This window comes from Typopeltis vanoorti, chromosome 17 (assembly GCF_054136105.1).
Source record: "Typopeltis vanoorti isolate ZY-2024b chromosome 17, IOZ_Tvanoo_1.0, whole genome shotgun sequence".
Lineage (NCBI taxonomy): Eukaryota > Metazoa > Arthropoda > Arachnida > Uropygi > Thelyphonidae > Typopeltis > Typopeltis vanoorti.
In genome coordinates, this window is record NC_143565.1 from 81,763,561 (window position 1) to 81,785,966 (window position 22,406).

At 34.5% G+C, this 22,406-nt stretch overlaps 2 protein-coding genes across 2 annotated transcripts in view; one reads left to right on the top strand and one right to left on the bottom strand.

Annotated features, from left to right (window-relative positions):
• The window catches only part of eIF2Bdelta (eukaryotic translation initiation factor 2B subunit delta), a 380,912-nt gene that overhangs the window by 353,435 nt on the left and 5,071 nt on the right, over nt 1-22,406 (bottom strand). The window lies entirely within an intron of this gene.
• Nucleotides 1-22,406, top strand: part of LOC150097559 (potassium voltage-gated channel protein Shaw-like) — a 127,218-nt gene that overhangs the window by 99,827 nt on the left and 4,985 nt on the right. Inside the window, exon 4 of the mRNA XM_090407676.1 lies at nt 15,951-16,130. Coding sequence (XP_090263802.1) covers nt 15,951-16,130 — 180 coding nt within the window. The remainder of the gene's footprint in view (nt 1-15,950; nt 16,131-22,406) is intronic.

Genomic DNA, 22,406 nt, shown 5'->3' on the forward strand with positions numbered 1-22,406 from the left:
ATAAAATTATTTTATTTGCATATGCTGTAAGAATGTATGAAGTCTTCAAAGCGAATGAATTCAAGTTTAAATACATATGATTCTCTAAAATTGTCAAATAAATAAATAAAACTTGTCCAGGATCTTGTTTAAATCGCGTTAAAAAAGTGATCGGAACTGAAGTCAAGATCGGAATTGAAGTCAAGCACAGCCCAGCCATTAGTAATGTGTATGCCAAAATGAATACGTGAAATGCTAAGGAAGCACTTCTCTAAAGCCATGCAGATTGCAATGTTATTAGTTTTCACCGATGATAATAATAATAAAATGCTCAGTACCAGCGGAAGTTTTATCGCCATTCGTTTTTCCTTGAAAAAAAAATGGCAATAAATCTATGTGGTATCCAAAGTAGAAATACGTTAATTTTGAGTTCCAGTAATTATACAAATAACCCGGGTGCTCAGTATTTCAACATCTTGGGGAAGAGAATACTTTCTACTAGATGAACAGCATCAGCATAGTGTTGTTCATCCTAATACTCGGATTATCGAACCTGTCACACAGCCTAGTTACATGTTTTGCAAAGGCCAACTAATTATCAGCCTTCCTCCCCTTTCCTTTTAACAAAAAAATGAAGTTTTACCTAAAGGGTGGATGATGTCTAAAGGTTTGTGATAAAAATTTTTCATCATCGGAAGAAATCAAGCAGTGGGTCAGAAAAAATGGCCTCGTAAAGTATTTGGAGAATCTCTTTGAACCGTTAGAAAATTGTGCAAATGCTAACGGGGAAGGTTTCGAAAATGCTGTATGAACAAGGAATAAGTTATAAAAAAAATAGAGCCTGCAATTCCTGATCGATCTTCGTGTATATGTGACAGTGTTTTGACTGAAAACTTCCCTAGTACTTTCTTGTGGATTTATATTTGAAATAATTATATGTTTTTATTATTATGAAAATACCATCGAATGTATGCAATGCTTATTTCTTAGATTAACCTGTAATATATATGCACTGACATCAAAGACTTAAGTAAAAAAACAAAACAAAATATCGCAGACCTCTTTAAAATTATCCTAATTTTGCTACTATTAAGAATTATAAGTTCATTCTAAGTTTATTCTATTTCAAAGTATGTTCCTCCTACAGTAACACACTTTTGACTATCTTTTCTACTATTATATTGGGAATCTTTAAGGGGAATAAATCGGTTTTTGTAATGTCCAAAAGTGTCTTCATCTAACTTCATTTAAAAGCTTCAACGTCATCAAATTCGTACTCTTTCAAACATTTTTGAGCCTCAAAACCTCAAATTCTGAGTGCAAATATGAAAGCCTTTCTCTCTCTCTCTCTCTCTCGCTTTATTTTGAAACAGTTTGGATAAAATAAATACCGAAAGAGGCGTGAATTAATGAGTTTCGCAATTTATTAATTGAGGTTCTTCGATCTCTGAAGGAAACGGTTCAACAGTTGTGTGCAGTTGCTTCCCATAGCAACAGTCCATATATTTGTTTCGATAAATCCTGTTTCACTAACCATTTTTCTAATTTTAAAATAAAATTTAATACAAACATGTTATTCCCTCATACTTTTAGACATCGTAAGAATTGCTACGAAACAAAACACGTTTAGTTTTATTAGATCGTAGACTGATGATACACGGGGGGGGGGGGCATGACTTAACTTGCCTAAACCTACATGGATATATTTTATACTGCCGTAATAACGATGGCGCGATTACCAACAAAATCTACATCCAAGATGGATCATTTTTTGAAATGACATCATGTAATATAAATCTCTCTCTCTCTCTCTCTCTTTTTGTATTCAACCGAATCATTTCTAAAATCTATAAAATTAACTAGATAGCTTCTAAAATTCAACCGGTCCTTTATTAAAAACATTAGGTTCAAAAAACACGATACATTTGATAACGAGTTCTAGAAAACCTGTAATCGATCCTGCTTCATCCGTGCTTAAACATGACCACTGGTATAAACATTGCAGTTGGATTATACAAGTTGAACCGTATATGAAAACAACAATGTTATTTGCTTGGTATATTAATTTCAAAGTAAGTTTTACCAGCTTTCCTGCCGTTGCTAGAATATCATTCCAAATTTTGCTATCACCAAAAATTTCCTCGTCAAATTCTTCTTAATTCCATCAACTTCCTCAAATATTTCACGTTTTGGGAATCCCTTAAGAAGGGGGGGGGGTCACATGTGACCCATCATGGCTGTGATGGAGGGACAGGGGGTTACAGCTAATGATTAGCTAGTGACCAGCTAATGTAATACAATGACATGATATTCTCAATTAAATTCCCAGAACATTTTACTTGATCAACGTAAGCTGTCCAGTCACATCACCAACTGAGCAGCTTGATTCAGCAGAAAAACGAAATTACTCTCCTACTTTTTTGATCAGTCTTCGTATTCCAAATTTTATATTTGAATTCTTGAGACATGAGAATCGCGTATATCTCACATAAATCGCGTATCTTTTAATTCGAAAATTTTTGAAATAATTAAATATCATGTCATCTAGCTCTGAAGGATGCTTTAGCTTCGAAGAACTTCTCATTTAATAATTATCATATATATATTAGTACAAATGCATTTTTATATAGGCATTATGTGTACTCAATCTCTACTCGCACATAATGCGAGTAAGATAGAGTAGAGATATCGTACTTAGTAACGCAGCATCTTTATTACGCATTCTCAAAGGGGTCCTATTTTTCATCAGCTTTTCATTTAAAGAGAAGTTAGCTACCTCTTGCAGAGGAAGCAGAGTTGTTTCCAGCTGCAAAACAGGCAAACTGGATAGAGGATAGAGTTAGCACACGTACTGATATCAGAGACGGTTTCTTCGTTCATAACAAGTCTTACTCTTAATTTTTCGTCTTCTTCTTCTTCTTCTTCTTCTTCTTCTTCTTCTTCCTATGAGCTCCATGATTTCTTCTTTTTAATCAAATGAAATGTGTAAGTATCAAGTTTAATTTATCCAAAGTACTGGCCATTTCGTTGTTTTCGTTACTTTCGGAAGGTTACGTTATACTGTATATTCAAATTCGCCAGTGGTTCAACGAAATGAAAACTTTCGTGCTTAAAGCTTGAAATCTACGACGAAATTACTCAAGGATACTCGAACATCAACGCGTTTTTATTGTAAAGGCAATCCTGAAGCAAAAGGCCGCAAGGTTCAAACAAAAACAAGTTCAATAGTAAACACTGCCTTCAGGTGTTTTGTGCATTTTAATGCAGCGTATCTTCTGAGACTTTTTATTTTTTAATTATCTCAAAATCTGTAAAATTTTAATCTATTTAATTTGTATAAATGAGTGAGTGCAGTGGCGAATTCTCCATGCTTGCTATGCTTGCTGCGCAAGCTCATTAATTGAGAAAGAAGCACTATTGATTTGTTAATAAATGCATGCATTTATAAGCATTCCATTTAGGCTTTTATTTTTGTAGACAGAAGACGTCTTTAGCTTGTGCGGCAATAATTGAGCTTTGCGTTGTGTATCGAAGGCCGATGCTTGCTCGTCTAGTCAAAGCTACCTTGGCTTGCTCGGTTGTGGGAGCTTCCATGTCCTCGCAGCAGCACTATGATTTCATGCGCGCGCACAGCCATTTCACGTCGTCTCACTCTGTTGCTTAAACCACAGACCATAGGCCATACGCAGTCAAGGTAGCTCTAGCCAGTGAGCTCCAGCAGCCTTTAAAAGTGTGCGTGTTGCTTGGGAAAATTAAGTTACAACCAACTTTTTATGACGATGTTATTGACCAGTTCATGAAGACCCGTAGGGTAGAATTTGTATTCAAGTAGCTAAATTGAAAAAGATAGAATATCATTTGTAAAATAAATGTTGTATTTGTATGATTAAATGTACATAAATTTCTAAATATATAGTTTTAAATGGTCAGTACATGTAATTCATTATTCCAATAATCAGATTTCAATCACACCTCTCACTCCCTGAATGATAACAAGAGCAAGCGTGAATTTCAAGACCAGCATTCGCCCCTGAGTGAGTGCAAGATAGACTGCATGCGTATAAGATATGTGGCTGAGATCTTGTTTTAAAGTTTAGTACTACTTCTTTCTCAGTAGATTATAATATACAGGATGGGAAAGAAATCCCCATATGCTTGAAATATTCGTGTAGATAGGACAATAAAATTGTTATAACACATTTATATTATGCTGTCATCATCACCATGGCAGCCTATTATAATCTGTCGCTATGTCATATATCGCCTTTATAGAAAACGCATTTAATAACGTACAATGGAACAAGCTTATTCCAACGAAAGAAATTATAATCGCCTAAAGAGATAGAATACCAATTAAGAAATTGTATCTTAACCAGAAAATAACAATACAGGAAAATGAAGCAACTGCAGAACAAAGAAAGTATAAGACGTTGTGCATGATCACTCTTGCTTTTCAACCTGTATATAGAGAATGCAATGAAAGTAATAAAAGAATGGGGAGGTAAGGAGGTGGTGTACAGATACATATATCTGCTTTGCTTATGATGTAGCTGTATTATCTGAGAATGAAGAGGATTTAAATCAGGTAATATTAATCTTTATTTGATTTCGGACTTAATATAAATGCAGCAAAAACTAAAATAATGGTAGTAGACAAAACAGCGATTAAAGGTAAGAACAGACACGGCACAACAAAAACCGTTCATATATCCCGGAGAACTGTTCAAGGAGATTTAGATGTATGGAAATACGAAGAATTGCTATTTCAAAAGAAGTACTAATGAAAGAAATATCATTATTACGAGAAATATAAGTAAAGAGATGTCAAAACATTTCTTTATACTATATTCCTATATGATTGTGAGACTTAGGCTATCACAGCAGAAGACTGGAAAAGAATCGAAGAATTTGAAATGTACTGTTGGATAGTATTACTAGGAATAAATTGGCGAGAAAGTAAAATCAATGCAGAAGGTCTTACATCAAATAAAAGGGAACAGTACAAGAAGGAAGATGAAATTCCTGGAACATCTGTGAGACAAAAATGGCCAAATGAACAAATGTACATAGAGCAAAACTAATTCCCAGCATCTAATAACTTAAGAATTAATAAAATAGTTAAAAAGTCATCGATTAATACTGAATCTAATTTTGCGAGGAATGTATGTTTACTGGAAAGTCTCACTCGAATTATTTTCATGTATTATTACCGAAGGTAATTTTCAACATGGTAATATTTCAAGGTTATATGTCAGTTTGAATGTCAAACTGACATATAACCTTGAAACTTGAAAGATGGCGTCAGTCATTACGAAACAGCTGAAACATGATAAACAAACATGACCTGCATCTGCAGAAATGAACTGTAATATGTATGTAATCAAATTATTCTTGTCTACTGAATATAGCAATATAGAATATGTAACTGGGGGTGGTGACTAGAAAATAAACTTACACAACTGAATTCACTGTCCATAGAAACTTTAAAAAAAAATCAAAATGTAAGCATAGAATTAATTCATTTACGCACTTTTACAACTAAGGCAGATTTACTTCTACAAAATACTAACATCTTTTTTTTTTGTATTGATAAACTATGTAGTAAAGAGTAGAATAGTGTGTGATAGGAGAAGAGAAAACATACTGTGTAGTGTGCTATGACGTATTTTTTGTTATTGTTCTTAAATAAGACAAAGCTTATAAATTAAAGGGGCGATACTAGTTCATTCAGAGCTGGCTTTTACAAACATTAACTTCTTAATGAGAATTTGAACTCACTACTTGCTGTCCTTGGCGGTGAACTCCATCAAGGGGCTTTTACCAACTAATCTGCCGACGCAGACTTCTGCTTATCAAACTCCCAAAATTCATAGAGACACTTTCATTCATGAATGAGATTAGAAAAGACTCTTTTTAAATTTAAGTCACGCTGAGGAAACATATCCTAATTTATAACTAATTTAAAAGAACTATTCCAGTTACGACTGGTATTTATTCAATCCATAGCTTAATAAAAGATATTACACAGAAGTACTGCTGTTGAATGTCAAACTGACATATAACCTTGAAACTTGGATGGGCATGTACGGTTTTAAATAGAAATGCGAAGAATTTTGTTTTCAGTCTATTGTATTGTATTGTATCTCGAATGCTTTTTCACTTAAAATTGCATCTAATTTGCCAAATATTACAGTTTACTTTTCATAAAATAATTACTTGTACTATCTGTTTCCAGAAAAAATCACATAAAATAGTATTATATCAACATGTCAAACCGATCGTAGCATAAATGGACTTTAATTCTGTAAATTAAATCTGACTATCCTCCAACGTGAATTGGATGCAGGGAAATAAAAATCCTGATAGAAAAACAAACCCCTTGAGTTTGTGTAAAAGCAAAGCATTTTATCTAACCAAAATATACTTACTAAATTTAAAAAAATCGAATTGCAATAATTTCTTATTTGCATTTCGAAACAGGAATAATATCATATTTTTCCGAATCATACTTTCTATTTCTGGAATGCGTATACAGAGAACATAAAAGCCAATACCACACATAAGTCAGGAATGTGCGCGCTACTGCGCCTCGTCCATAATATGTTATGCATGCCAACTAAACATTCAAGTCCCTCTCTCTCTCTCTCTCTCTTTCTTCTACTATTCCATAATCAAGGTCGTGCAGATATATTTACTACTCACTGAATGCCATAAAAAAATCTGATGGAAACGTGCTGCGAAATAAACCGACCAGAAAGCCTCACTATCTTTCAGTAGCTTGATAACGTATGCGGCGTGAACATAGCGGGCAAAGTTTGTTGCGTGGAATTGTGGAAACGTAATTTACTTTATCTGTTACTAGAATATTTTGCTCTTCATATATTAGTCTGCAAAGTTTTTAATTAGTGATCAGAACAATGAAAGAGTGTCATTTTGCAGGAATAAGAATCATCTAGTAAATTCTTGGCACACACAGCATAAGGCTTTATGTGAAGATGATGTCCATTTTGTGACGATATCAAGACCTAAGACTACTTTAAAGAATTTGACGAAACAATGTACAGAGATAACTAGTAAATTCATTAAGAAAACATAATGTTCAACTACTAACCCATGTCTACCTGACGTCTGTAACCTGTTTAAACAACTTAAATTCTGGACAAAATTTTGTGAAATATACTATGGAACACATTTATTAAGATGCATAGATTATGATGGTTATCTATAAGCTTATTCGTTTGCAAATGATCTAATATTATAAGTCAAACAATATCAAGAATGACATGGATAATTTTAAGAAAACTTGGAATGGGAGATTAAAAAATCATTACGAAAATGTAAAATTTAATCGACATACAGAGCCGCCGACTCGTGATGTATGCAATGCGAGGTGCTTCTGTAATCCAGGCAGATGATTGATGCTACATTCATTCTTTGTTTGGAAAATAACTGGACTGGAGTCATATTTGGACTTGCATTCGACTCGTGTCGTTGAAATGAGGAGTGTTTCTAGAAATAAAAACTTCTCAGTCGAATGTTAGATAACTAATTTTATACGGAGGTGTCAGAATTTTTCCTTCGAGATACGAGGGAATTTTTTTTTGTTTGTTTGTTTGGTCCAGGTGCAACGCACATGAAAGAGCGGTCGCAGATCCCTTGATTTCAAAAATTTAGATTTCAAACGGAAAAAAAAATGTCTTCCATATTAATTCATTAACATTTATATCATTTACAAGAAACTTTTTTTTTTGAAAATTTATCTACCCTATATATATAAAATGATAAGCATTTTTATGTCACGTCTGTATGTCACGTTTTTCGAAACGTTTTGAAACTCAGGGGCTACCCTGAGTGTCGAGTCTTCAAAATTCGAGTCATCAGAATTCAAGGAGAAGCAGCCTACCAGTCCGGAACTCGGGGGGCGAAAACCCCTTTCGAGTCTTCAAAATTCGAGTCATTAGAATTCAAGGAGAACCCGCCTACCAGTCCGGAACTCGGGGTTTGGGCGCCGTAGGCGTCAGAGGGGGATGGGCGGCTTTTTTTTGAAGACTCGACACTCAGGGGTTCCCGAGACGCCAGGGGGGGGGAGGAACCCCCTTTCGAGTCTTCAAAATTCGAGTCATCAGAATTCAAGCAAGGTGAACCGGCCTACCAGGCCGCGGAACACGGGGGGGTTGGGCGCCATAGCCCCCCCTAGTATATATATATATATATATATATATAACTTAATTTATCAAGAGTCACTGCTAACGAGTCGGAGATTACAAGAGTCAGTGGCCAAAATCATTCATGAAATTTGATCTACTGTTAACACTCGTGTTCAGGTTGAATATGACTCAATCGTTACTTTCACTCGATAAGTACACACAGCTTAAAAAAGTCGAAGAAATGCCTCTTTGAAATTTCAACGCAATAAGAGCGACAGAGAACACTAATAATAACACTAAAAATGCCAACCAAGACCAACCGATTTTCTTAGTACTGACCTCACTTTTTATGAGTACAATTACACAAGCACACTAATATTCTGATCATTATATCGGACAAAAAGAAAAAAAAAAATATTGTGATGGGCATGCATAGAACTTGAAAGAAAAGTTTTCGTTTCGTTTGGAGCTTTTATATTTGGTTTATACACATAAGCAGCGTTACTGTATCTCTGACGACATTTCCGTCTACGTAATCTTTGATAAAATGAGTGGTATGAAAGGATAATCACTAAAATTCATTAAGATAAGACGCAGTGAACATGCCTAGGTGACATTGTGTGTGTGTGTGTGTGTGTGTGTGTGTGTGTGTGTGTGTGTGTGTGTGTGTGTGTGTGTGTGTGTGTGTGTGTGTGTGTGTCGATGGTATCATAAAGCAACCCGTGGAATTTGATATTGGGAACATGTACCAAAATTAATTATGGAAACACGTAAGTTATGTTATAATAAATAAATTAATTAATCCTTATCAGCTTTCTCTCCTTAACGAAAGGCACTTTCCAATCATGTTAGAATAACAGAAATACGCTACTCAAGTGCTTAATAGTAGTCGTATGCATGCAGGAGATTTTATGACAAAGAAACTGGACTTTGCAAGCAAATTTACATCTTTTGGACTTTTCTTCCTTTAGAGATATATGGTGCTCATGAACGTAACACAGTATATATTTTTTTTATTATTTTACTTTTCGTTTGTTCCGTTTTTGCAGTATAGGTATATAATATTTTGAATTTTCTGCTACTAGAATATAATAATATAATTTTCGGGACTTTAGGAATTTTCGAGTGTTGGTTTGTAGAGGAAGATGAAGTAGCATAAAACGTGTTCATGCTGCTAAATAAATTAACGTGTTTATTTCTTTTCATAGCAGGAGCTCTGCTTATCACTTCGTTGATTCAGACGCTGTACGAATGCTGTATATGTTTGTAAGTTAACTAGCTAAGGAAGAAAAAAGTAACTCCGTCTGAAACATACGCAGATATGCACCTGGCAGTCAAGATGTTTACTTCGGATTATTTACTACATTTGATTCTAATATTTAATGGTCACTGTTATTGGAAGTGCATTTAAGGAGCATAAAATGTTTATAGGCAAAATACATAATAATAATTTATGTTTTTTGACTTCGTAAAGGTGGGAGATCCAGTGACTAATTATTTAATTAATAGTTTACAGACTGCACATGAGATGATATCACTAGTATGCTGTTCATTTATTTATTCATTCGTCTTCTATTTCCTAGATTATTTCTCTTCCAGCTTGCTTCGTGCTTCATCTAACTTAAGTTAGCTGAGTGGATAGCGTATTGACTCTCAAACCATCAGGCTATGGATTCCAATCCCAAGGTGAAGTGGCTTGAAAATGTTCTTTTTTGGTCGCTAGAGTACGGTTCCCCACATTACGTGTGTAACTCTTAACCCACCGATGGGACTAATGTACTATAGTTCGCAGTCCTTCGTAGGCGGGATTCGCTTAAAAAATAGTAAAAAAAAAGAGAAAAATCAATCTCTTCAGTCGGTATGTCACTTTACGAGCAATTAGGAGGTTTTTCATTATATATCACTCTGAAATAACACATACGAAGACAAATCGTGGAAAAGTTGCTCGAGATCCTTATAAGAAATTATTGTTAAATGAAAAATTTGTGATTTAATTAATGTCTTGATTAAGATATTTTACTTAACGAGAAAAAAAAAATTAACACCTAGAGTACATGAATACCCAGCGTGAGTAAGTTCGATAAACGTCAGTCCTGCTCTAGAAATGAAACATGTAATGTCGTTTTTTTTTTTTTCACTTCGCTTCAGGATTCCAATAAGTGGAAGTTGCGTTTCGTCGGATATCGAAAATCATACGCCTTTAAGACTTTCTCCATCATCATACCATAATGGAATTCGAACTCGCATCCTGTTGATGGCGATGATGAGACACTGTTTCTTTGCTAAGTCAGCAGCGAGAACTTCGATAAAATAAAGAGTTCCGGCAAGCTGCGCTTTATGCACAACTTTAAAGAATGCAAACGTGTTGCTTTGATATCCAGCTTTTCCACCAGCCTTTATTTTCCTCATAATATTTTTATTTAAGTTGAAAAATTTTATTCTCGGTGTTTTTAAGTGTTATGGCTGTTCGTATATATAGATATGCGAGTAGTTATTTATTGCAAACCAGCAGGCAAGAACAAATTCGGTGGTTAAGCTTTCTTCCTTAAAATGGTATATACATCATTTGAAGTATAGCTTTAAAAAACTTCAGTTTGGCAACTATAAAAAGTATTTAGGGAAGAAAGATAAAAGAAAAGAAAAGAACGAAAATTCCAAGGATATATACTACTGACACTCCAATATTTGCAGAGATATTCCCTATTCAAGTTACAAGCTTCTTGAGCAAAAGAGATTTCTATTTTAATAACAGCGAATATAATATTGTCTTGCACGGTTATGATACGACAGTGCTTATAATTATAGTGAATGAGCCTCCGATAACTCAGTCAACAGCGACGATGTCCTTCGAAACACGTTTACGAAGTGTAAAATCGGACCTTCCGGAAGTAAAAACCCTGCTATCCCTGTATGATCATGACCGGCTATCTCACCGTCTGTCGAAAAGCTCTTATAAAGTTCTTCGCGTATCTTTATATCTATACATGTATCTGCAGATAACATACTCGCCTTTAGCGAATGTATCAGAGGAATGGCAAGTGGGATGCCTTAAAATTGCCTGTAAATTCTTAATCAGGGAACTCAGCCTATCCTTGGATTGAAGCGGTGTGTGTGGGGGGGGGGGTGAGAGAGAGAGAGAGAGAGAGAGAGAGAGAGAGAGAGAGTACACTTGCCCTTAGCATTTGCACCTTATTATTCCCATTTAACTGTTTTATGTCCTGCTTATCGAAGAGTTAATTGGCGGTGAGATATGCCAGTGAACAGTAAACATATTGATTAGTGGTAAGGGAGACGAGGGTGCCGAAAATTTTGTTTAGGAAAAGGAGTGATATCTCACTAATATGAGTAATACCGCAATCATTTCATCAACCTCAAAGTAAGAACTGCCGTGTACCTTTACATAAGTAGGTGATAAGAACTTTTATTTTGCTTCTGTTTTCGCTATGAAAAGCCAAGATTACTTGAAGATGTATTAGTATTTCTAATACTATCCTTGACTAAAGGTCGAGGAGTTTTTTTGCATTTCAGTAAACTAAAATAATATATATATATATATACGAGAATTATATAAATTAATACTGAAACAATTAATAAAAAAAATGAAAATATGTCACCTATTGGAATTTAGTCTTTTGAGTAGTTATCTTATAGCTGTAGTTCACTAGTTTCTTCTTTATTAAATAACGAAACCTGTGGTGCGTTCATAATTAGAAGAAACACACGTATAAACCACAGTGAAAATTATTTCACTGTGGTTTATACGTGATGTCCTAAGATACTTAGGATGAAATATTTACAATTAAATAATTTTCACTGTGGTTTATACGTGTGTTTCTTCTAATTAGTTTCTTCTTTGATAACTATCCTAAAATGAAGTGCTAATGAGATCGTTTATTTCGTGGTAAAAGTTCTCCAGGGATAGTTACTTGTTTGATATTAACCTCTTATAATATTAACCTGCTTAAGATAATTGAGTGACTATATCTTCCCCAGTATGGTGGCTCATTACTGACAAAAGAAAGTACTCAGTAAAGATCAATAAACAATCACGAGATTTCTTCGGCAGTAAGTTTAAATAGTGTAGGATGAGTTGTAGGTAACAAATTCATCTCTTCGGTAGACCAACTTTAAAATTGTTTATCGAACTACACCTTGAAGGAAAAAATTGACAGAATCCAAGGTTAACGTGACCTTTACTTGCCTTTAGCTGTAATAAATTGCTTCTCTAGATCACTCAACTTCTGCTTGGGCAATGGGGATACTCCCTGAAGGCAATTTATTACGCTTAAAATCGAAGTTTTACTTTTGATTTCTATAATTCATTGCCAAAGAAATTAAAGAAAAGCTTATAGAAAGTTATCTAAATTCGGTATTGGTTCAAATTAAAAATCAATAAATGAATCAAAATCTTGGAAAGGTCGACTAATGAATCAAGATAATCATCCTGCTTGGCACACAATCTGGACATGCCATAAAATATATATAGTGTTCTGAAATGTTTGTTGCGTGGGTAACTGCATATCTCGGTAATATGACACGTTAGGTTCCAGACCACCATAGTATAGTGAATCACTCCCCCGATTTTTTTTTTTACGAATGCATGTAATGGTTTAATAACATTTTTAGGCAATCATATATGTGCGTAAAATGACCCAAATAAAACAGTTATATACTTTTCCAAATGAAAAAGTTGGCTTAAAGAAACACGTTAACAGTTTGTTCATCGATTTATATACCATTAAAAGTTTTTCCCTTTCGGCAATAACATTGTCACGTTTACCGATAACTGTAGTATTAACTAGTCAAGTACTTTATCATTGTTTTAAACAACTGTAACAATAGTGCGAGGTAAGTTTAGTCCGCAGCCTACCTCAGTGTTTAATACATCATTCTCACTGAATTTAATAATTTTAATCATAGTGTGTAAAGTAATGTAATGTAACAAAATTACGAGTCTTCTTCTTTTCATTGGAAGCAACAACACCCTTATTTTGAATTTTATCTGCCACTATTAACAACAATAAAATAAAATAATAGTTATAAACAGTTTATTATTCACGGCGAAACACCAAAACAGAGAGATGTAGTGTGCAACGATGTCGTAAATATACCGAGTTCAACGACGCACCGTTTGATTCACACTAGCGGCATGTCGCCAAAACTGTCGTATGAGGTAATGCAGCGTCGTACAAATGGGTATCGGTCATAATTGAAAAGAGTCGTAAGGCGGGATCTCACTCTATTGCGAATATTTCAGGAAGTAAGACGAGAGGCCGCTCTTAGTTTGGTAGCAGCTATTTCGAATTTCGTCAAAGATGCGAGAAGCTTTAAAAAGGGAATCAGTAGAGAGACTGAGGTGGAAAGCGTTTTTTTTTTTTTCTTCAAGACAGGTAAACAGAGTAGAGAAAAGGACATGCTGCAGTGGATACAGAATCCTCAATCTACAAACAATTAGAATTACGAGAGGCTTATTCTTGTTACTCCCAAGTCGTATGAAGGCAGTGGGATGTGATGGAATGTTTACAGTATATATAGATTTAGGGATAAGTGAAGATCTCTTCGTATATTTTTAGATGTAAATCACATACCTGAAAATAGTTGTTTCTAAATATGACCTTCAAGCATAACGATTTTTCATATTTTTATATTCAAAAGTTAACTTAAACAATATTTTTCACTAATTCCTTTGAGGGGTCTCTCCTTGTATTACAAAGATAAAATCGATAAATAAGATTTCTTATTTATTGTGTTTCATATTTCGCGTTTTCATCGGATTTGCAGATTGAATAAAGAGCATTATTTCCTGTGTATGTGTGTATGTGCTTCTCTGTTCCCCCCCCCCCCCCCCCGAATTAACTTTGAATTGGAACAGGCGTAAACATTCTCTGTGAATTAGCTCAAAATGACATTTACAAACACGAGATATCCGCAGGCTGCAAGAGAGTCGACTCGTTAGAGACAGACAAATGCTGTTCTCAAGGGACATGAAAACACAATCAGTACTTATGGATGCGATAAAATCAAAGTGGATTTTTGATATATGAACAAAGCGGATAAAAAAAAAACGTACTGTTTATAGCTTTATCATTAGAAATTTCTCTTGATAACTTATTCGTCTTGGTTCAGCTTTATTATTTTGAGATCTAGTTGAAACCAATCCTCACCTAGAAAAGATTTTCAATTTTATCTCAGTAGCGTCAAGAAAATATAATCTCCTTGCAATAATATCTGCACCCACTTAATGAGTTATTTATTTGTTTACTGGAGAAAGAAGAGCCGTTCGCTGCAGGCTTAAATCAACAATCGAGTTCAGAATACGAATTTATTTGCTCGATTAACAAATGTAAACAGCCCGTTGTTTACTGCAATGAAGAATTTCTGTGCTGATCACTGATTTGATTTTTTTTTTTTTTTTGTTAAATTCCAGTATCTATGAAAGTTTAGTTCTCATACGCTGGGTTTAAGATTTGAGGTCTTTTCTGTTTACCTACTAGAATGACTTAGAATGTTACTATCTTATAAGGAATGGGAAGAATATTTGTCTTTCGTAGTAATGCGTCTTTGTGTTCATATCCTTTCTCTGAAGTTAATACTAACTTCGGGATAAGAATGCGAGCAAATGACACGCTAGTATACTCAAGAAAGTGACATTTGCACAGAGAAAGCATTTCTGATGGCATAGGCTCCTGCTAAAATTGCTTCGGTGTGCACTAATACACTTGAATAAGATCCTCAGCTAAATTTTTGTCCTTCATTATAGAGTGAGAGGTTAAGACAAATATTTTCATTATAATCTTTTAAAAAGTGTAAAACAAAATGAACTCCAGTTAGAGTTTTATGAAAAAGAGTCACCAAGAGAACGAGTTCGCAATTTAGACAAATAAGATGCCTTATGGCTATATCATGCACATAAAAAAGTGTACCGCTTATAAACAAACTGATGGATTATGGTTATTTCAGTAAAATACAAACTTAGCAAAATATAAACCCATAATTTTGAGTTACAGGTCAGTCTGATATATCACTACTCACAGAATGAACTTCATATATAATAAGGTAGCCCAATATTATAAAAACTGTGGTAATAGTTGTTATAATATTGGTAATTATTGGTAATTATGTAAAAAGATGCGTTCGTAATTGCATTCTTGATGACACCGTTCATTATCACAACAACTGAACCTAGGGTGGCCGGCATATACACCTTACGCACTCCATTAAAAAGAGCAGACATAGCGTATTTATAAAGAAAAAATGACATAAATCCTTGGGATGAACTTCCTGTTGATTGGAAAACGACGAATGGGATCCAAAAAAATTGATAGTTTCGATTTTCAGAGCGGATGAAATCTGCTGAAGATACTGAAGTTTTGGAAATTAGTCCAAGCGCACATTGGCTCTTAGTTTCACTTAGAGAGAGTGAAAATCTCTCTCTCTCTCTCTCGAAAAGATCTCATTTATTAATAGCTCAGTGTTACTAACAGTAAATGCTTGAACGATGGAGACTAGTTGTCCACTAGTCTTCAAAAGATTGGTTAGCACTAAAGAAGCTCCGCTTATTCCCATTTGGAGAATAAAAGTCATTAGAAGATTTTTTATTGCAATAATTCGTCCCATAATTGATCATTCTATAACCTGACCACACGTATCTACTATCTGTTATATTACTCACAGAATTATGCAATTTTTAAAATTGCATAATTTTAAAAAGTATACACTTTTAAAATGTTTACATTTTGAAATTTTATTGCTTAAAAATTTGATTTTAAAATATTTTTCATAGTCCATGCAGCTTAATAACGCAACTTGTTCTTTTATTTTCAGGAAACAGGGAGGAAACCATCCCGATGCTGATGCTAAATCATTCAGAAAACCGAGACGATTCTCTTCCTAGGAACTCTAGATCCAACCCTTCTGACAGATCGCTCCCGAAGTTGGTAGAGATAAGTGCGACTTCCACAAGCACGCCAAGACCAGGCAGCAGCGGTCAAACAACCATGAATGGTATTATATGGTTACTTTTTTTAATACATTCGCTTTTTTGATAAACAGGACTGTTATATAAAAACTATAAAAAGATACTCAATATTAAATCGATTCTTCTAGAAACGAGAGCAGAATAACGAACAGCTTCATAGAATTTCGGTATATGTGTGAGAAGTGAATGTCTGATTTTAACATATCTCAGTAAACTGACAAGTAACTCATGCACAATGACAAGGAGTACAAATATACAAGATTTTTTAAAATTTTCTTCTTTATATTGGAAACAACATTATTCAACAGATGATGACGTATGCTATATGGTTCAGACTCCTGAGAACTTATCTGTAATTCGCGATGTTATTAATGAGACTCATAACATCACCAATTAAAGAAGTTAAGCAATATTAGTGATACTGCTAAACTCCTTAAACAGTACTACCATATTAGTTCTCAAAAAATTAAGAGCTAGCTTCTATGAAATAATGCATTTCTTTTCTGATAACTGAAGGATTCATTCAGCTTTTTCTCGTATGCCATTATTAATGCATTTTATTTTTGTTGGCTGGAGGATAGCATATCCGCTCTCCAACTATTAGACAGTTTGTTCGAATCCCACTGTCATAAGGATATTTGTGAAAGCCTCTTTAGGTAGTACACAGTAGTTTTCGGCGCTTGGAGTGAGACTGTCACCTGAGGCCTGAAGTGGTATGAAGTAGTTCCATGTTTGGCTCCTAAAGCTAAATTCTGAGTGATCTAACTCTTAATCTGCCTGTAGTATTTACGAAATACTTCATAAGTAGGGCTCATATTAAAATAAAAATTCATTATATACCAGAGAAAAGAAATAAAATATTAATAAACCTTTCCAAAATAACTTTTTCTCTTCTGCTTAATATGTTACAACAGAATATGTAACTATCATCTTTGTAAAGAATGCTACAAATGTAATAAACACGCATAATGTAATCTTGAAATGAGCCTGAAAAGATTAGGACTAATTAATATCTAAGAATAGTAATAATTAATATCATTAATGATTAATACTAATTGAGATCAATATTAATATAAGCGTTTGGACTAAGTAGACCATCTTCCCCAGCCTATTTTTAATCATAGGCAACCGCATGCCACGATGTTACAAATTTGGGATTTTTATTTCAAGGTTTCATGCCACTGATTTTTTTTTTTTTAATTCAAGAGCATTTTCAGATGTTAGGAGATAGTTGAGTTCGCTACAAGTTGGCGTTAAATTACCAGTTTCATTTGTGATTAATATATGTTGTTATATAAAGATTATTTGTTAGCCATTCATTTGCATCGTCAAGAATTTCCCTGAGCCGTTTTTTTTTTTTTTTTTATAAATCCCTCACTTCCCCAAACACATTTTTTCTAGAATCTTAGTTTTAGTATTTTACCAAATCTTGTTTTCATAAACTTCTCTGTATACTTTATGAAGAATTCTGTTTAATCTGCCTTAATCGTCATCTCTAACAAAACCAAGTTTTTTTGTTTTTTCTCGATCTTATAACTGTTCATGAATTCATTTCTCTTGCATTTTGATTTATCTCTTAAACGATGTCCGATTGGTATACTCAGTCTCAAATGCTCTGCGGTGCAAGCATATTTGTTTAGAACAATGCTTGGCTTATACATTGCGATTCTTCCATACAAAGCGAGACTAACGAAGACCAGCAAGGAAAGTTGGCAACTCGGGATATCCTGAAATTGGGAGTTGAGAGAATGTACCTCAGGAGGAAAATGACTTATCTTGGCTATTTGATACAAAGGATTCACTAGCGAAAATTTCTATGGATTTAAGGAAATGAAACCATTTTTACACTTCCCCCTTACTAGGTTTTTTTTTTATCTTAGAACTGGGGTGAAGCGTTGTTTAGAATTACAGCAGAGAGAGCTAAGCTATGAGCCCAGAGAATTATGTATGTGTGTTCTTTCGGCCGGTTTGCCTGTTTTGTGGAATGAAGAACCCGAGTTTCTGGAGGAAAAAACCTTTCCACTTTCGTTTCAGACCAAGGATCGGCGGGAACTGAGAAATATTAACACTTTCATTGCCAAGCTGAAAATTGGAATTTCGTGTGGTGGCCACATTTTTTTAATTATTTTATTTAGTTAACGACGTCCACGCGATAACGCGTGATCGGCAATGAACGTGTTAAAGAAGGAAATTATGAATTTAGATACGCAATTGATAACCAGTTATTTGATATTTTTAAACATTTCTTGTTTTGATAATATAATCTATTTCAAATTTTTATTCATAACATTACTTCAAATGTTTAAAATGTTATAAATCAAAAATATATATACTGAATATTTATTATTTGTGCTGTATCACTGACGGAATTAATCTCATCAGAAAGAGTGTTACGCATTTCCCCACTAACAGAAATAATTAACGAATAACAGAAACAATACTGTAAGCGTAGGTTTCTGTGGTTTAGCAGTTCAAAAGAAAGATTTCGGTATTGCAATCACATATTTATTAAGATAAATAAAGATAAACAAAAACCCGACAAGTTTCGAATGTCGTTTGACTCAGGGATAAAAGGTAACTAAAAGTTTAAACACAAGAAATGAGAAATTACTCAGATGTTGTTATGGCAGTCTAACTGTTCATCAAATTAAAAACTCCGATTGCAGAATCGATACATACGTTAATGCACGCTGTTTCTGTTGCATTGCCTTGGGATTCTAAGCATATTTCCAGTTTCCTTAATCAATATAAGACACGTTCGTTCGGATTTTTTAATTTGATGAACAGTTAGACTGCCATAACAACATCTAATGGACTATTTTGAGTAATTTCTCATTTCTTGTGTTTAAACTTTTAGTTACCTTTAATCCCTGAAGACGTAAGTCAAACGACATACGAAACTTGACCGGTTTGTTTATCTTTATTTATCTTAATAAACATGTGGTCGCAATACCAAAATCTTTCTTTTGAAACAATACTGATCTAAAATGAAGGTCATTATCCCCGATTCCACTCCAAATCACTGTTCAAGCATGGATTCTCCAAAAAAAAAAAAAACATAGTCCAAGTAGCTCGAGTCAAAATTCAAGCTTTGCACTCAGCCCGCACTGCAGCTCATAACACTTGTAAAAAAAATCAGATTCTGTAAGCGCCAAATGCAGATAACTTGCGATCTCCTCAGAGAAGAGTTGAGTTTTCTGGACCCTCGCAAGACCAGTACGCATTTTCTGGCCATCTTGGCTTCCAATGCTCTCTCGCACACAAACACACAGAAAGATAAGGCTACATAAATGATCAACGGAAATTATTTCTCGCAATATCAAGTACAGTTGACTTGGTTGATCTATCATCGGAAAGAAATTAGAAAAAACTGAAAAGCTTAAATATCAATAAACCTTCTTTCACCTCAACCGTGCTCCAAACTTGTACTTCAGAATGAACACTTATCCTCTATCGGTTCTACAATCTTCTATATTAAGCACATTCTAAAAAAAAAAAAAAAAAAGATAAAAGTTAATCATTAAACTATCATCCCATTGCTTTTGCTTCGGTTTTATTGAAAATCATTAGTCAACATGCCTGCATCGATTAATTAATAATCAATAATATGGATTCCGCTACTCTCTCGATCCAGTGAAGATCTCATTATCACTCAAGAAGTCATTACCACTCGTTTTTAGATACAAGATATGGAAAGGTTTGGTGAAATTCGTGCGGTCACTCGACATTTTAAAGGTATTTATTTGGTCTGGGTCTGCTTATCAACTTCCTCCGATTTTTTTTTTTTTTTTTTTTGTAATTGAATCGCCAGATTTCTCTCTATTCTATTCATTCCCTGATGACATGATGGATGACTTTCTTCCCTCTGATTTATCCACTAATTCCAACATCTCGAGGATTTGTATCACACCCACATTGTTTCTTCTATATATAACTGATCCCACTGATCACAAACAAATGCTATCCTCAGCTTTGCCGACTAGAACAATCTAATGTCTTTCTTCATTTGACTTTGTACTGTACACTCATTCCAAGCTTCAGGATCCTCTATATCAGCTGTCTTTAATTTTTATCTTACAATTCTTTCATGGATAAGAGGGGAATCCGTATATACTTCAATGTCACCAAAACACAGTCTTGTCTTATCTTATCCAGATAGATCAAGACAAGATCGAATTTCTCTTCTTTCAGAGCTTTAGCAATTGCAGTTCTACTGTGAATATTGAATTTATGAAGCTCATATCGAACAGTTTTTGTGGAAACAAGTTCTGCAAGAGGAATATTCAATGTACCCAACACAAACTTTCGGTGAGTAGTTCTGTGATTTTTCGAAACAGTCCGTTTCAATGTCTTTCTGTCATTTTTGAATTTGGCCCACTGTTTCTCTTCGATGATGTCTTACCATGATCTGTGCATGCCGACATAACCTCAGAAACTGTCGATCTCGATACACTTAATAATGTGGCAGTTTTTGTCACTTATGCTCCAGCTAAAGGAGCACCAATATTGGTCCTCTTTCAAAGTCAAACGAGTCTCTTATTTTATTAATGTGACTCATAACATCACCAGTAAGAAATTAAACAATACTAGTGATACTGCTGAACTCCTTAAACAGTGCTATATTAATTCTCCAAAAATTAAAACGAATTTTTAACACGAATTATCTCAGTGCAATCTCTAATACACTTGCGAGAAAACTACAGAGTGCAAACAAAACAAATCAAGCACATTCAGTATTGCCACACAAGTTTTTACAATGTATCCAACGCAAACAAATTCAATTCCTAAGATCACCAACAGTCGTTTTCGACTCTTGGTGAGCTTGTGAACAAAAGCTCTCCATCACACTCGGCCTTTTGTCCTTTTTTTACAGCAATGAAAGTCAAGATGATAAGTTGTTTTATGTTGTCCATCCAACTCTTTTGTGGTCTTCCTATTCTCATTCCCTCAATCTTCTCCAACATAACAGCTTTTTCCAATGATTCATCAGCTCACATACAGGGTGTTCGGGATAAATTTGACATATTTATAATTAATTATATTTTTCCGTAAGTTACATGTATTAACACACACTTCTCTTCATTTAAAAGTTTGGACCCTTCTTCATTCATATACAAGATGTCAGAAAGGATGGATAGCTGGAACCCACCTGAATCATGGAAGAGAATAACTTGTATCATGATGATTCATGCCCGCCATCAAAATAAGGATATTACGACTGCTGCCCAATGCTCCCTGAATACAGTAAAAACAATCAGGCATGAACTAGAGACTTGCAATGGTGACTACGAGGATGTAGCAAGAAGAAAGATCCCTAGCAGACGATCTGATTGCGTTCGTACAGCAGAATTCCTCGCAAATCTGCAGGAACAGGTGTTGAAGAACCCTGGCATTGGAATTCGGGCTTTGTGCAAAGTGCATTAACTTCTGGTTAGCGATCATCGCCTCCAATGAGCATTCTATCTTTATACTCACTAAATCTTCTTATTGGCCATTCCTGCAGTCCATGGGATTCTTAATAGTCTCCTACACACCCATAATTCAAATGAATAAAATTCGCTTTTTGTCTTTCTTCTTCATATATATATATATATATATATATATATATAGAGAGAGAGAGAGAGAGAGAGGATAATGGCTTCACATCACTTGTCATAGTATATCACGTAATGCAAAGCACCCCCCCCCCCTTTCAGGAGTGTGTAATGCAATGAATAATAGGAAGGGCCACTACCCAGACCGGTTTCGACCTTTATTGAGGTCTCTTCAGTGGGAACTAGGCCCGGGAGAGATATTAAGGTTGAAGTAATTCAGAGGTCAATATCTTCTTAATAAAAATCTCTGGATGAGAGAAAGATGTAGAAAGTTTTTTACCTTGGGTGTAATATACGTTAAAGATACCAAGAAGTGGCTCTTCCCATTATGCATTGCACTATACACATGGGACACATTATGGGACTTATGAGACACATTATGAGACACATTCTAAGGCAAGTGATATAAAGTCATATCACTTGCCTTAGTATGTACTGTACTTGTATATAGCCTCTATATACAAGTAGCTCAGACGTGAATATATTTCACGCGCAAAACTTTGTTTTGCTTACTTGGGAAAAGGATTAAAACCAAGTACAGGTGTCCCTCGATTAACGCGGTTAATTAATCCCTCGATGTTACCGCGTGTATCAAAATCGCGTTAATCAAATATAATAATCAATGGTAAAAATTACAATTCGTCCATGATCGATTACTGTATTAATAATTCGTTTTATGTGGTACTCTTTTAGGAAAGATAAAAAAAA